A 12,955-nucleotide genomic window follows, 5' to 3' on the forward strand; every position below is an offset into this window, starting at 1 on the left:
GGAAAATTTGTGTTTATTACATTCTAAGAAATGCTTTAATTTTAAAAATAAAATTTCATGTTTTAATCAAACCTGAATTTATTTAGCAACAACATAACCTGCATTGTCATGCAAATAACAATAATTGTTTGGAAAAGCTTATAGAAATAGCAGTAATAACAATTTAAAGATCAACTTTAAAAAGATTCTGAAATAAGTTAAGTTTCAAACTATTTTTAATCAATATGGCAGAAATTTAAGATTTTAACAACCTTTTTTAAAAGATAACTTAAAAAAAATCATCTCTACAAAAATAAAGAAGCCTTGTTAAAAATTAAAGGGTAAGATGCAATAACCATTTTCAAATTAATTTTTTTAATAATCTAATTTTAACCTTATGTGTGATAGATAGTGAATTGCAATGAAATGAAACATAAAATTACCCATCTGATAAGATAGAAAACTCACATATTATTTGAAAAATCCCCCAAATTAACTTCATTGACTTGAATTTCTCCATTAAAAAAAATCATGATTTTTTAAGCAGTTAAATTGTATATGGTACAACAATAAATGAATATATGTATTGCTTGTCATTTTGAATGTGTAATGCACCAAAATATACACTAAAGCAGTAGCACTGTCACATGATGCTTGGAATGTTTTGTTCTAACAGTTCATGGCACTTGATTTTTTTTAACAATATCTTTTGAATAAAAAAAAGAAACAAAACATTTTGGCTATAACCCCTGATGAAAAAAATAATGTACAACACTTAGATATTCTTTTATCAAAGTAGAGAAGATTTGTATAATTATAATTAAAAAATTATAAATGTAACTTTGCACCAATTTCATTTTCATCCTAATCTAATAACTTTTGTAATAACACTTTCACCTGCTATAAAGACAGAACACTTGACATTTCACTTTGGGGAAACAACATTCCAGTTTACAGATCTGAATTGCTAACATGTTTTAAAACATCTCCTTGTAACAAATAGACTAGTTCAATAACAATAATTTGCTAACATGTTTGTTTAAATAACAATTAACTACAAACAATTAACTTTGCAATAAAAAAAAGGTATACTTATCTAAAAACAGAATTTTGCAAATACAATGATAAATGAAAAAAATACTGTAATTTTTAAGATTTTGAGAAATGATGACATTTCTTTGACTGTGTATGAATTGTTCTCATTCAAAACATCTAAAAATGGTTCCTTCTACTCAAAAATACATGTATTATTTGGTGGGATAAAGCAGCTTTACTATTAAAATCCCTCTTAGCAAAATAATATTTTTTATCACATTGATTAATATATAACTGCATGTACAACCTAAACTTAGGAAAAACTTATATCACTTATGCTTCAAAAATAACAAACAAAACATTGTATATTCTGTTCATATATAAGATGTTAAATTCTACTAAGAAATATATATATATAAATGTACATCATAAAAATCATTAAACTGATTTACAACAGTTCTCTGAGACATATAATGCATAAAAAAATTCAGAATATCTATGGTTTGTATTAGATATAAATTGCTTTGTCAATAATAAATACAGTGATGTGCCATAAGTGTTCGTCCAAATTCAATTTTCATTACGTCACTTTACATTTTCACATAACTTCGTCGACGCTGTATCTTTTAACCATGGCGTCAATGTTGAATAAATAAGTATATATTTATAGCATATCCACGTGACTGTCACGTGTCACAATTACGTAGCAAAATTATTTTCGTCTGCTGTGTATTTCCCCTGTAAACAAAATGGCTACCGTGCGTAAAGAATTGAGTACTGATGTTAAAGAAGTCATCGTTTCTCTTTACCTGTCTGGATTAAAACATTCAGAAATAGCAAGGAGATTACAAATTCCCCGGTCTACAATAACTTCTGTAGTTGACCGGTATCGCAAGCGAGGAAGTGTAGAAAACATACCGAGGAAAGGGAAGCAGGCAAAGCTAAGTGACAGAGACAGTCGCAGCATTTTAAGGTTGGTGAAAGAAAACAGAAAGAGAAAATTATCAGACATAACAGCCTTATTCAATGAAAATAGAGACTCTGCTATATCTAAACGGACAGTTCAGCGAAATTTGTACAAACAGGGGTATTTTAGAAGAGTTGTTCGAAAGCGCATAAGAATTCGCGAAGTGAACAGAAAAGCACGGCTCTCCTGGTGTAGAGGAAACAGATACAAAACTATAGATAATTATTGGAACAGGGTCATCTTTAGTGATGAGTGCAAAGTGGACGTTGGGACTGATAACCGTGTTTTTATATGGAGAAAGGTGGGCGAAGAGTGGATGCCATCGCAACCTCCAACACCGAAGTTTAGTTTAATGATATGGGGCTGCATCACTTTCAACGGTGTAGGGACTGTGACTGTTGTAGATGGTAACATTAATGCTAGAAAATACATTGATATAATTGAAGATCAACTTTGGCCAGTCATAGCACGCCATTTTCCTCGAAATAACTATATATTTCAAGATGACAACGCCCCTATTCACAGAGCCCGAGTAGTTCAAGAATATAAATTACAGAATAATATTCATTCAATGGTTTGGCCCGCTCAGAGTCCTGATTTGAACATTATTGAAAATATCTGGTTGAGACTGAAAAGAGAACTGAAAAACGGCAACGAAATATTCTTGTGTAAAAATCAGCTGGAGGCAGCCATTCGACGTATCTGGATAAACATCCCAATTTATTATGTTCAGGGCTTATACAGGTCGATCCCAAGACGAATACAGAAAGTTCTGAGGTCAAAAGGCTATATAACAAAGTATTAAGGTAAGAAAAAATATTTTATAATTTTATTTCTGTGTTTTATTTTTCCGAAGCGTCTCGTTACTACGGCGGCCATTTTGAATTTGGACGAACACTTATGGCACATACTACCATATACATGTATAGGTATTTGTCATAATCATGTGATCTGTGCAATGCATTTATAAACCATGATGTCAAGTATTTATGTACACTTTTTATACACATTGCATAGTATTTTAGTAAATTTTGAGATCACATTTATTTCCCTTTGAAATGTGTGACGGTGGTGAAAATTGAAAAAGACTATGTTTGCATCGGTTGAAGCACTCAGCCACTTTTTATTAAGATAAATATTTTTAAGAGTTCTAGTCACTGAAAATTGATGAGGGTTACATTCTCTTTTTTCATTTTCAACAATATATTAAAGAGCAAGTCATTTTTTTTTCACTGCATAGTAAAAGGCTGCATTTCTAAAACAGTTAAAAACACACTGAACTTCTTTCAAATGATCAACAGTTTTGATTCACAATCCGGATATCATATTTTTACTATCGTTTATATAACTTACTAAAGTACTAAACTATTTTTATAATAAGGCTTTTAAACATCATTCTTCACTGTTATCTTACAAACACACAATTTTCATTTTAACTATGCCTCTGTCCACACAAACTTACAGTAAATAATTTGCACATGCATACACATAGTATCACACACTTCATCTAAATTCTTTTCCATATAAACCTCCACCATATTTTCATAACCAAATTAATAAACAACAGATTTTCGGACAGAAGACAAATTCTTTATGTGATTTTTTTTTTAAAAACCTAATTCATTAATTAACAAAATCCTAGAAGCACTCTCCTTAACTCATATAGGATCCAATGTTCTCCTTGTTTTTTCGTCGAGATCTGGATGCCAAAAATCCACAATCAAGATGAGACGATCCTTGGTTCCTGTGTGCCAGACTTCATGTTCAAAGGAATCGTCAATGATAATGAACTGGCCCTCCTTCCACGTCCTGAGAATAAAACAAAATGCGGAATAATGCGGAATCTTACTGTAGATATACTACAAGATAAACTACAAGAAAATCCACAGGCAGCACTGGGATAATTCTACTCAAATAATGCAATTTAACATATGTACATTGTGGGCATATTTCCATATGTACAAATAGCACTCAACAATTATGATTATCGATAAACAAGAGGCCCATGGGCCACATCGCTCACCTGAGCACTGTGGCTAGCATAAAAGCAGAAATTAGTTTATTATTGACAAGTTTAAACCCAAAAGTAGCCCCAACCATTCCTTAAGGATTTCCATCCCTAATGGGACCAAATTCCCTACCCTTAAATGTCCGTCCAGTACATAATACTCTGATATTATATTAAAGCATTTTATAGCAGAAAAGGATTGCCCGCGAGAAAGTTTTAAAAATTTTATTTATTAAGCAGTAGGTAATTAACAAAGATTGCATTGAAGTCTATGGGGAAAAACGTTTTTTCAAAATAAAAATTTAAATAATTTGAATATCAATAAATTCTGCGGTGGAAAGATGCATTGAAACGTTAAAAATAGAATGACAATTGAAAACAATTTTTTTACCATCTAATTTTTTTTAAAATTAATTTTTTTTCATTGATTAAAAAAAGGGGAGATAACTCTTACCAAAATTCAAGGTCATAAATTAGGACACATCCCACTATACATACTAGTCTAATAGTAATTAATGGGAATCATGTCTAAATAAACCGAGTATTCAAAGCCTACATATCTGTTATGTATTCAATTTCATTGACTTTGTTCCTATTAGGGATTGAATACCTTAAAGGAGAGATGGAATGATTTGAACAAACTTGAATCTACACTACCTGAGGATGATTCCATATAAATATGACCAGTCATGGCTTTGTTATTCTTGAGAAGAAGATTTTTAAAGAATTTTCCTTTATATTTCTATGTAAAACTTTGGTCGGCCATTGTGGCCCCGCCCAACCTACGGGGGTCATGATTTGAACAAACTTGACTCCACACTACCTGAGGATGCTTCCATATAAATATGACCAATCATGGCTTTGTTATTCTTGAGAAGAAGATTTTTAAAGAATTTTCCTATATATTTCTATGTAAAACTTTGGTTGGCCATTGTGGCCCCACCCAACCCCCGAGGGTCATGATTTGAACAAAATTGAATCTACACTACCTGAGGATGATTCCATATAAATATTGCTAATTATGGCTTTGCTTTTCTTGAGAAGAAGATTTTTAAAGAATTTTCCTATGTATTTCTATGTAAAGCTTTGGGTCGCCATTGTGGCCCCGCCCTACCTCCCGGGGTCATGACTTGAAAAACTTGAATCTACACTACCTGAGGATGCTTTCAAATATGGCTTTGTTATTCTTCAGTAAAAGATTTTTAAAGAATTTTCCTATCTATTTCTATGTAAAACTTTGGTCAGCCATTGTGGCCCCGCCCTACCCCCGAGGGTCATGATTTGAACAAATTTGAATCTACACTACCTGAGGATGCTTCCATATAAATATGATCAATCATGGCTTTGTTATTCTTGAGAAGAAGATTTTTTAAAGAATTTTCCTATATATTTCTAAGTAAAGGTTTGGTCAGCCATTGTGGCTCCGCCCTACCCCCGGGGGTCATGATTTGAACAAATTTGAATCTACACTACCTGAGGATGCTTCAATATAAATATGATCAATCATGGCTTTGTTATTCTTGAGAAGAAGATTTTTAAAGAATTTTCCTATATATTTCTATGTAAAACTTTGGTCGGCCATTGTGGCCCCACCCTACCCCCGGGGGGTCATGATTTGAACAAACTTGAATCTACACTACCTGAGGATGCTTCCATATAAATATGATCAAGATTTTTAAAGAATTTTCCCATATATTTCTATGTAAAACTTTGGTCGGCCATTGTGGCTCCGCCCTACCCCCGGGGGTCATGATTTGAATAAACTTGAATCTACCCTACCTGAGGATGATTCCACATGAGTTTCATCTTTCCTGGCCCAGTGGTTCTTGAGAAGAAGATTTTTTTAAAATGCCAATATTTTTTCACTAATTCATAATTATCTCCCCTTGGAAGAGGGCGTGGCCCTTCCTTTGAACAAACTTGAATCCCCTTTACCTAAGGATACTTTGTGGCAAGTTAGGTTGAAATTGGCCCAGTGGTTCTTGAGAAGAAGATGAAAATGTGAAAAGTTTATAGACAGATTGACAGCTAGACAGCTAGACAGACAGACAGACAGACGGACAGACGGACGCCGGACAAAATGTGATCAGAAAAGCTCACTTGAGCTTTCAGCTCAGGTGAGCTAAAAAGTGCTTTAATTTGCCAATAAGAATTTGCTTAAAAGAAACCATAAATTTCATTTTTTCAAAATCAAGGTAAAAAGAAAGAAACCTAAAGCCTAAACAGTCACCTGTGTATCATTCTACCATGTAGGGATCAATGGAATTGCAGTAACTGTTTATAATTATTATACTATAATAATTCAAACAAGATAAACTGACTGATGAAGATCAATATCTTAAATTGAAAGTCTATTTATGTACATAATTAAAAAATTATAAATATGAATACCTTGTGTCATCGGCCACTCTGATCTTTGGACCCTCGGGTATGACTAGTCCTAAATGGGCTCGGATTCTGCAGTTTGTTGGTCCACAGTGAGGCCACACGTGTACTCCAGGCTTCATCAGCGAGTATTTAACCTGCCAATTAATATACATATATCTGTATTATCACTTTCAAGAATTTGATTATACTTCATACAGTAAATTGGTCTGTGGTTTTGGGTGATCTTTGATAGTAAAAAAAATACTAATATGCAGATTTATTTTTTCCTCATAAACCAATCTCTATGTATATGAATGGCAATTCAAATAATTATATAATTTCACAGGATTTTACAGAAGAAATAGACCTAGATTCAATTAAAATGTATTTAACATTAGAGACATTAATATCAATCAGATATTTAGAAAGTGAGATTAAGCAGAACTTGCTTTATAGATATAATGAACAGAATTTTTAACAGGTTTCCTGGTATTCAAAAATGCATTTGCTCATTAGGTTTAATCTGTTACTTTCTTCAGTGACATGATTTAAGGTCTTTGGATAAATATTCAGGAAATCTTGTATACAAACATGCTTATATAAGTGGTACTTGCTTTTGCACCTTTTGGAATTCATATGAAAAATTTCTAGCAAAAGTTATTTTTCATCTCAATCGCAATGTCAAAAAATATTAATTAAATGGACAGGATCACTTCATAAACTTAAGCGTCATAAAACATTTCATGACTGGGTCAGTACACATACAGTTAAACATGTCTAGTCCAACACCTGTGTAACCTGACACACTGTGAATTCAGATGTTAAATTTCCTTTCCATTTTAAGTGTTTTCCATGTTTTTTTACACTGTGCAATTCGACATCCTGTCTATTTCCGACACAAAATTTATCTGCATCGTATGCATGTCCCTTGTCAGATTAAACAGGTTTCACTGTATTAATGATTTCCTAGCTGTTACCTGTCCTCTGACACAGGACTTCGCTGCTGGAATACGGTCAATAAGCTCACACACTCTGGGAACTTTGGCACAATTCTTTTCATTCTTCTTACCTTAAATTAAAATCATACACTGAGTAACATGCATTATATAAATATAAGAAATTATATAATAATAAAATTGTCAACATATCTACACATTCATTTTTCTCAAGCTATGAACCGGAGTACATGCACATATATACTCTGTCGATATATATATACAGTAGCTCGCTCACTTTTCTTGACAGTTTCAAATTTCAGTTCTGGTAATATCTTGAAAGTCAAGTTCACATCTTTTCAGCTCATAAGCACTCTTTATGTCAGGTTTAAGCTCCCAATATTTCTTTATTTTAAAGTTATAGTCTAGAGTAGACTGCACAGACATAAAGACAAAGTAATTTAAATACACCATGCAGCCTCATGCACCCTTGTTTGCAGGGGGATATATTAAGTGCATTTTAACAAAACTGATGGATGGTGATATGAGTTTACTGTACCTCTAGCATACAGTGTAAACTGCATCCACTGCCCTTTATCCAGTAAATTCTCCTCCTCTGGAATAAAGCTGCCTGATTTGGGATCAATCTGTTTTAGTCCCTCATCTCTAATCAGTTTCCAATTGTCAGTCAGGATCTTAAAATAATAAAATTTCTTCATATGGGAAAAAGTACCAGGGTATTTAAAATATTTTTATCTCCTTACACTGATATTTTCCCGAGTCCCTTACACACAAAATAATGAGCAATTTTAAGATTTTTTTTTCAAATGGAGCTTTGGCAATACCTTGAGATACTGCTGATAACCTGTTTCCTCTGGCTTCCACCAAGGTTGTCCCTTAACCCCATCACAGTTATATAGAGAGCGCTGATACTTAGACAGAAACAACTTCTTCTTCACTCCTCTCTCATATACTTCATATGCCTATAAGAAAAAGTAGAAATATTACACTTACTGCTAAAATGCCTTTGCTGTACATATACATCTTAATTCATTACAAGCATGCTGGCTGTAACCATGTTTCATAATACTTGTAGAATTAAGAATCAACAGTATTCTTTACCATACCTTGTCTGTTTGGTTCAGTCTCTGGTATGCATCTCCGAGATGGAAATAGAACTTCCCTTCTTGTATATCTTTATTGTTACTCTCCATAATGGCCCTCAGAAGGGGAATTCCCTCCTTAGGGTTGTTGTCAGTGACCTTGACAATGAATCCAAGATGGACCCGAGCAAAAGGGTCACTTTTGTCTGTTTGGAGAACCTACAAAAAAGAGACAATTTATATTGTATCTTTATTAATGTGTATATAGAGATTATTAAACCATGGATACAATGAATTCCCTTTAAACACATTCTAAATATCAGTACTACTACAGTTAAATCGCCATTCGATTCATCGCCATTTTCGCAATACCGCCATGATTTCCCAAGAACGTTTTTCCTGCTATATAAAATTCTCTTTATAACAAAATGCCTGCCACCCTGTTTTAAAAAAACAAACGTCCATTTTTAAGTGTCAATTATCTCAATATACCGCCACAGATTCAAACGGTCAGTAAAGCGCGGCTAATTAGTTGACGCTATCCCTGTTTTAAAGCATGCAAAGGCAGACAAGGTACATGCAATTTAGTAATTAAACAAGAATAAAATAAATAATAATTTTAACATGAACTGTTATAATAATTTTGTTTTTTGTTTAATGAAAATCATTTAGTCACGGCTTCGCCAGGAAAGCGGTCTTTGTTATAGTGCGCGGATAACGATATTACTTTGATGATGTCTGCTTTAATTAATGCAAAGTTTGCTGAAAAAATAATTATATGGTATGAATTGTGAACGTTTCATTAACAATGATGCCATAAACGATGAATTTATTCAAGAATTCATTTTACGTACTTTCGGCAATAAATCACGACGATCGACCCAGCTTGTTTTTTTTTTTTCAATATCAAACGTGCAGATTTACATAATATTAAATATATACACATGACTTGTCTTTATTTCATTACTGCACATTTTGTTTTAGTGAAATTGTACATAAAAAAATACTGGAAGTATTTTCAATCAAAAATATGTCTTTATACATGTACATTTTATTATAAGAATAGAAACGCTTGAATGGTATTTCTAGGAACGGTAACTCCACTTCTTGTTTTCTAAAAGATGGGAAATTCGATTCATCACCAAATTCGTTATACCGCCATGATTTCTAAATTACAAAAGGTGGCGGTTTATCGAGAATTAACTGTATTTCAAATTCTAAGATATCTCAGTTTTATTCTTGCACTCCAATAATAAAATACATGTAAATTATATGACAAAAATGCATCCCAACTATAAAACTTTTTGGCAAAATTCATCATGCATTTCAAAGAAATTAACAGGAAGTTCATACATAATCATTTTTTCTACAAAGAAGATAAAAAAAATGAACTTTACATCAGAGAACACTCGTCTGGCTTTTTCATTCTGTCCCATCATCATGTAGGCCACACCCAGCTTATTTCTGAGACTCAGGTCTGAGGGGAACTTGTTGACCAGACTCTCATAAGTACTGGCTGCCTTGGACATCCACCCTGAAAATAGAAAATTCTACTTTCAATTCTTCATGCTGAATAAACATTCATTTTCACAAAAAATATTTGGAAAAAAAGAACCTCTATCATAGTTGATCTACTTTTTTATTTAGGATGTTTACAAATAAAAATAATTATGGGGCTAAAATTTTATGTTTATACTTAAAAATAATTTGTGGTTCACTTTTGATAATTCATTTTTTTAAAATTAATAATAAACCCAACTATTGTAGTGTATATCTTATCCATGACACTTAAATGTAAAATTTAATTCACAGAACATTTCTACTTTAACAATATGTTATATGTTACTGAAATCATATACACATACATGTATAATTATGTAAATTCACAGCATTCATTAATCTTTCCACCTAAAGTTTACCTCTAAAAGTTAATTTTTCTCCTAGCATCAAGCCTGCTTGTTTCACCAATTTGTCAGGGGCATCTTTAGCGTCCATCGTCTTCTGCAACATTCCTATACATTCCTCCAGCAATTTGTTGCTCCTCTCTCGCTCAGCCAGTCTATCAAGTGTGAGGGCTTTGCTGTACATGGCTCGTGGACTGTGTGGATACTCAGATAACAGATGATCAAAATGATCTTTGGCTTCATCCAGCATTTTCTGTAAAGAGTGAAAATATGAATAATATTTTTTATATGTTTAATCTATTATGTGTATTCATAAATACTTGCAGAACATTGTATAACTGGTTAATTTTGGCTTACTACAGCTGAAGACCAAAGGTAAGCTTTTCTGATTAAAGAGTGTAAAACAAAATATGATCTGAATGGTTCTGAAGAAAAAGTATTGGACAATAATTATGATACATTATTTCAAATAGCAACTTGTAGGTTATAGATCAAAATCTAAATGTCCTCCTAAAGGTAACTTATTAAATTGAAGAAAATTAGTTAAAAAAAAAAAGATGTGAAAGCAAATGATACCTGCTGTATGTAATCATCTCCAACATCAAGCAAGTCACTTATCATGTAATCTTCATCATTGGTTATGTCCCTTTTTGGGTATGACGCCTTTTCATAGTTGACATTTTCTTCTTCCTCTATTTTTTCCTGCCTTTTCTTTTCACTTGCTTTTTGCTGCTCTTCCAACTTCCTTTTCTCCTCTGCAGATCTTTTTTCTTCCTCCTTTTTCTTTTCCTCTGCCAATTTCCTCTCTTCCTCTTTTTTCTTTTCCTCTGCCAATTTTCTCTCTTCCTCTTTTTTCTTTTCCTCTGCCAATTTCCTCTCTTCCTCTTTTTTCTTTTCCTCTGCCAATTTCCTCTCTTCCTCTTTTTTCCTTTCATCTGCCAACTTCCTCTCTTCCTCTTTTTTCTTTTCCTCTGCCAACTTCTTCTCCTCAGCTTGTCTCTCTTCCTCATGTTTTTTAAATTCTTCCTCCAAACTTTTCACTTCTGCTTCAACTTTTTTATCCACTTCAGTTTTTCTGTTTTCTTCTTTCTCTTTTTCCTCATCACGTTTTTTCTCTTCAGTTTTCCTGTTCTCCTCTGCCTTTTTCTTTTCTTCTGCAATTCTTTTTCCCTCCTCCTTTCTCTTTTCCTCTGCTTTTCTTTCTTCCTCCTTCCTTTTTTCCTCTGCTTTTCTCTTCTCTTCAGCTAATCTTTTCTCCTCTGCAATTCTTTTTTCTTCTGCTTTCCTCTTCTCCTCCGCTTTTCTTTTCTCCTCTGCCAATCTTTGCTCTTCTGCTTTCCTCTTTTCTTCTGCTTTTCTTTCTTCTTCTTTCCTCTTCTCTTCTGCTTTCCTCTTTTCTTCTGCAATTCTTTTCTCCTCTGCTAACCTTTTTTCTTCAGCCTTTCTCTTTTCTTCTCCCAGTCTTTTCTCTTCTGCTTTTCTTTCTTCTTCTTTCCTCTTTTCCTCAGCTAATCTCTTCTCCTCTTCTTTTTTCTTTTCTTCAGCCAACCTTTTCTCTTCAGCTTTCCTTTTTTCTTCTGCTAACCTTTTCTCTTCAGCCTTCCTCTTTTCCTCAGCCAATCTCTTTTCCTCTGCTTTCCTCTTTTCCTCAGCCAATCTTTTTTCCTCTGCTTTCCTCTTTTCCTCAGCTAATCTTTCTTCTTCTTTCCTCTTTTCCTCAGCCAATCTTTTCTCCTCTGCTTTCCTCTTTTCTTCTGCTACTCTTTTTTCTTCAGCTTTTCTTCTCTCTTCTTCCAACCTCTTCTCAGTAGCTAATTTTTCTCTTCCGAGCTTTTTCTTCTTCTGCTTTTTTGTCTTTTAGTAAATCTTCAATACCTAAAAAAAAAAGCAAATAAAATATGAATCTGTTTCTAGCTAGATTAAATTTGATAATGTAGAATCATGCAGTTTAAATCATGATCAAATTTTTTTATGTACTTACATGAGACATATATTTTTGACTGTATTTAATCGAGTTGAACAAGACTTACACTTCCATCATTAAATATTGCAGTCACTAATAGATTTATAATAAAATTTCAGCAGGTGTAACCCTCTTTAATGTTTTTATTATTATTCAACGCAGTGCTTTTGGAAAAAAAAAACTTTTTTCGTAAATATTCTATTATTAATAAATGATTACGGTAATTGGAAGGTTTTTTTCACTTGTTTGATATTTTTGACTATTGAAGAATTACTTCATTGATGTTATCATTTACTCATGTTTTCACGTTGTAGCAACTATGGCTGATTCAAAAAATGATCCTGCCCTTTATTTTCTTTCATACTATGGCCAGCTTAAGTGACAATTATTTCAAATATTATTTATTAATCGTAAGAAAAATTGGTTCAATATTAAATTGATTAGTTCTTACAAAATAGATTTTTTTTTTGTTTACAAATATGCCACTATTTGTTGTGCATGAAAATTCTACCAAGCAATGGCAATTCTTTAACGTGTTAAAGAATTTTTTTATTCAAAAAATCCTCAATCGTTTATATGAATCAGAAATAGCATTCAATCAATTTATAGTTTTTAAAATTTTTCACTCTGCCACCAAAAGTTAACTTTAAGTGCTGACGATAGTATCAACCTTAATACAAATTAAGTAATTTAA

General features: G+C 32.7%; 1 protein-coding gene across 1 annotated transcript; it reads right to left on the reverse strand.

Moving 5' to 3' along the window:
• Positions 1–2,893: 2,893 nt before the first annotated feature.
• Positions 2,894–12,155, reverse strand: LOC134259850 (aspartyl/asparaginyl beta-hydroxylase-like; the record flags this gene model as incomplete). The annotated part of the gene is made up of 9 exons (XM_062742450.1): positions 2,894–3,790; positions 6,381–6,511; positions 7,334–7,425; positions 7,851–7,986; positions 8,137–8,274; positions 8,419–8,613; positions 9,792–9,928; positions 10,314–10,551; positions 10,875–12,155. Coding segments are annotated over 9 exons (2,499 nt in total), but the record flags the coding sequence as incomplete, so codon positions are not given.
• Positions 12,156–12,955: the final 800 nt, after the last annotated feature.

Source organism: Saccostrea cucullata, unplaced genomic scaffold (assembly GCF_032062105.1).
Source record: "Saccostrea cucullata isolate Sc308-1 unplaced genomic scaffold, CSIRO_AGI_Scuc_v1 ctg12345, whole genome shotgun sequence".
In the NCBI taxonomy this organism is placed as follows: domain Eukaryota; kingdom Metazoa; phylum Mollusca; class Bivalvia; order Ostreida; family Ostreidae; genus Saccostrea; species Saccostrea cuccullata.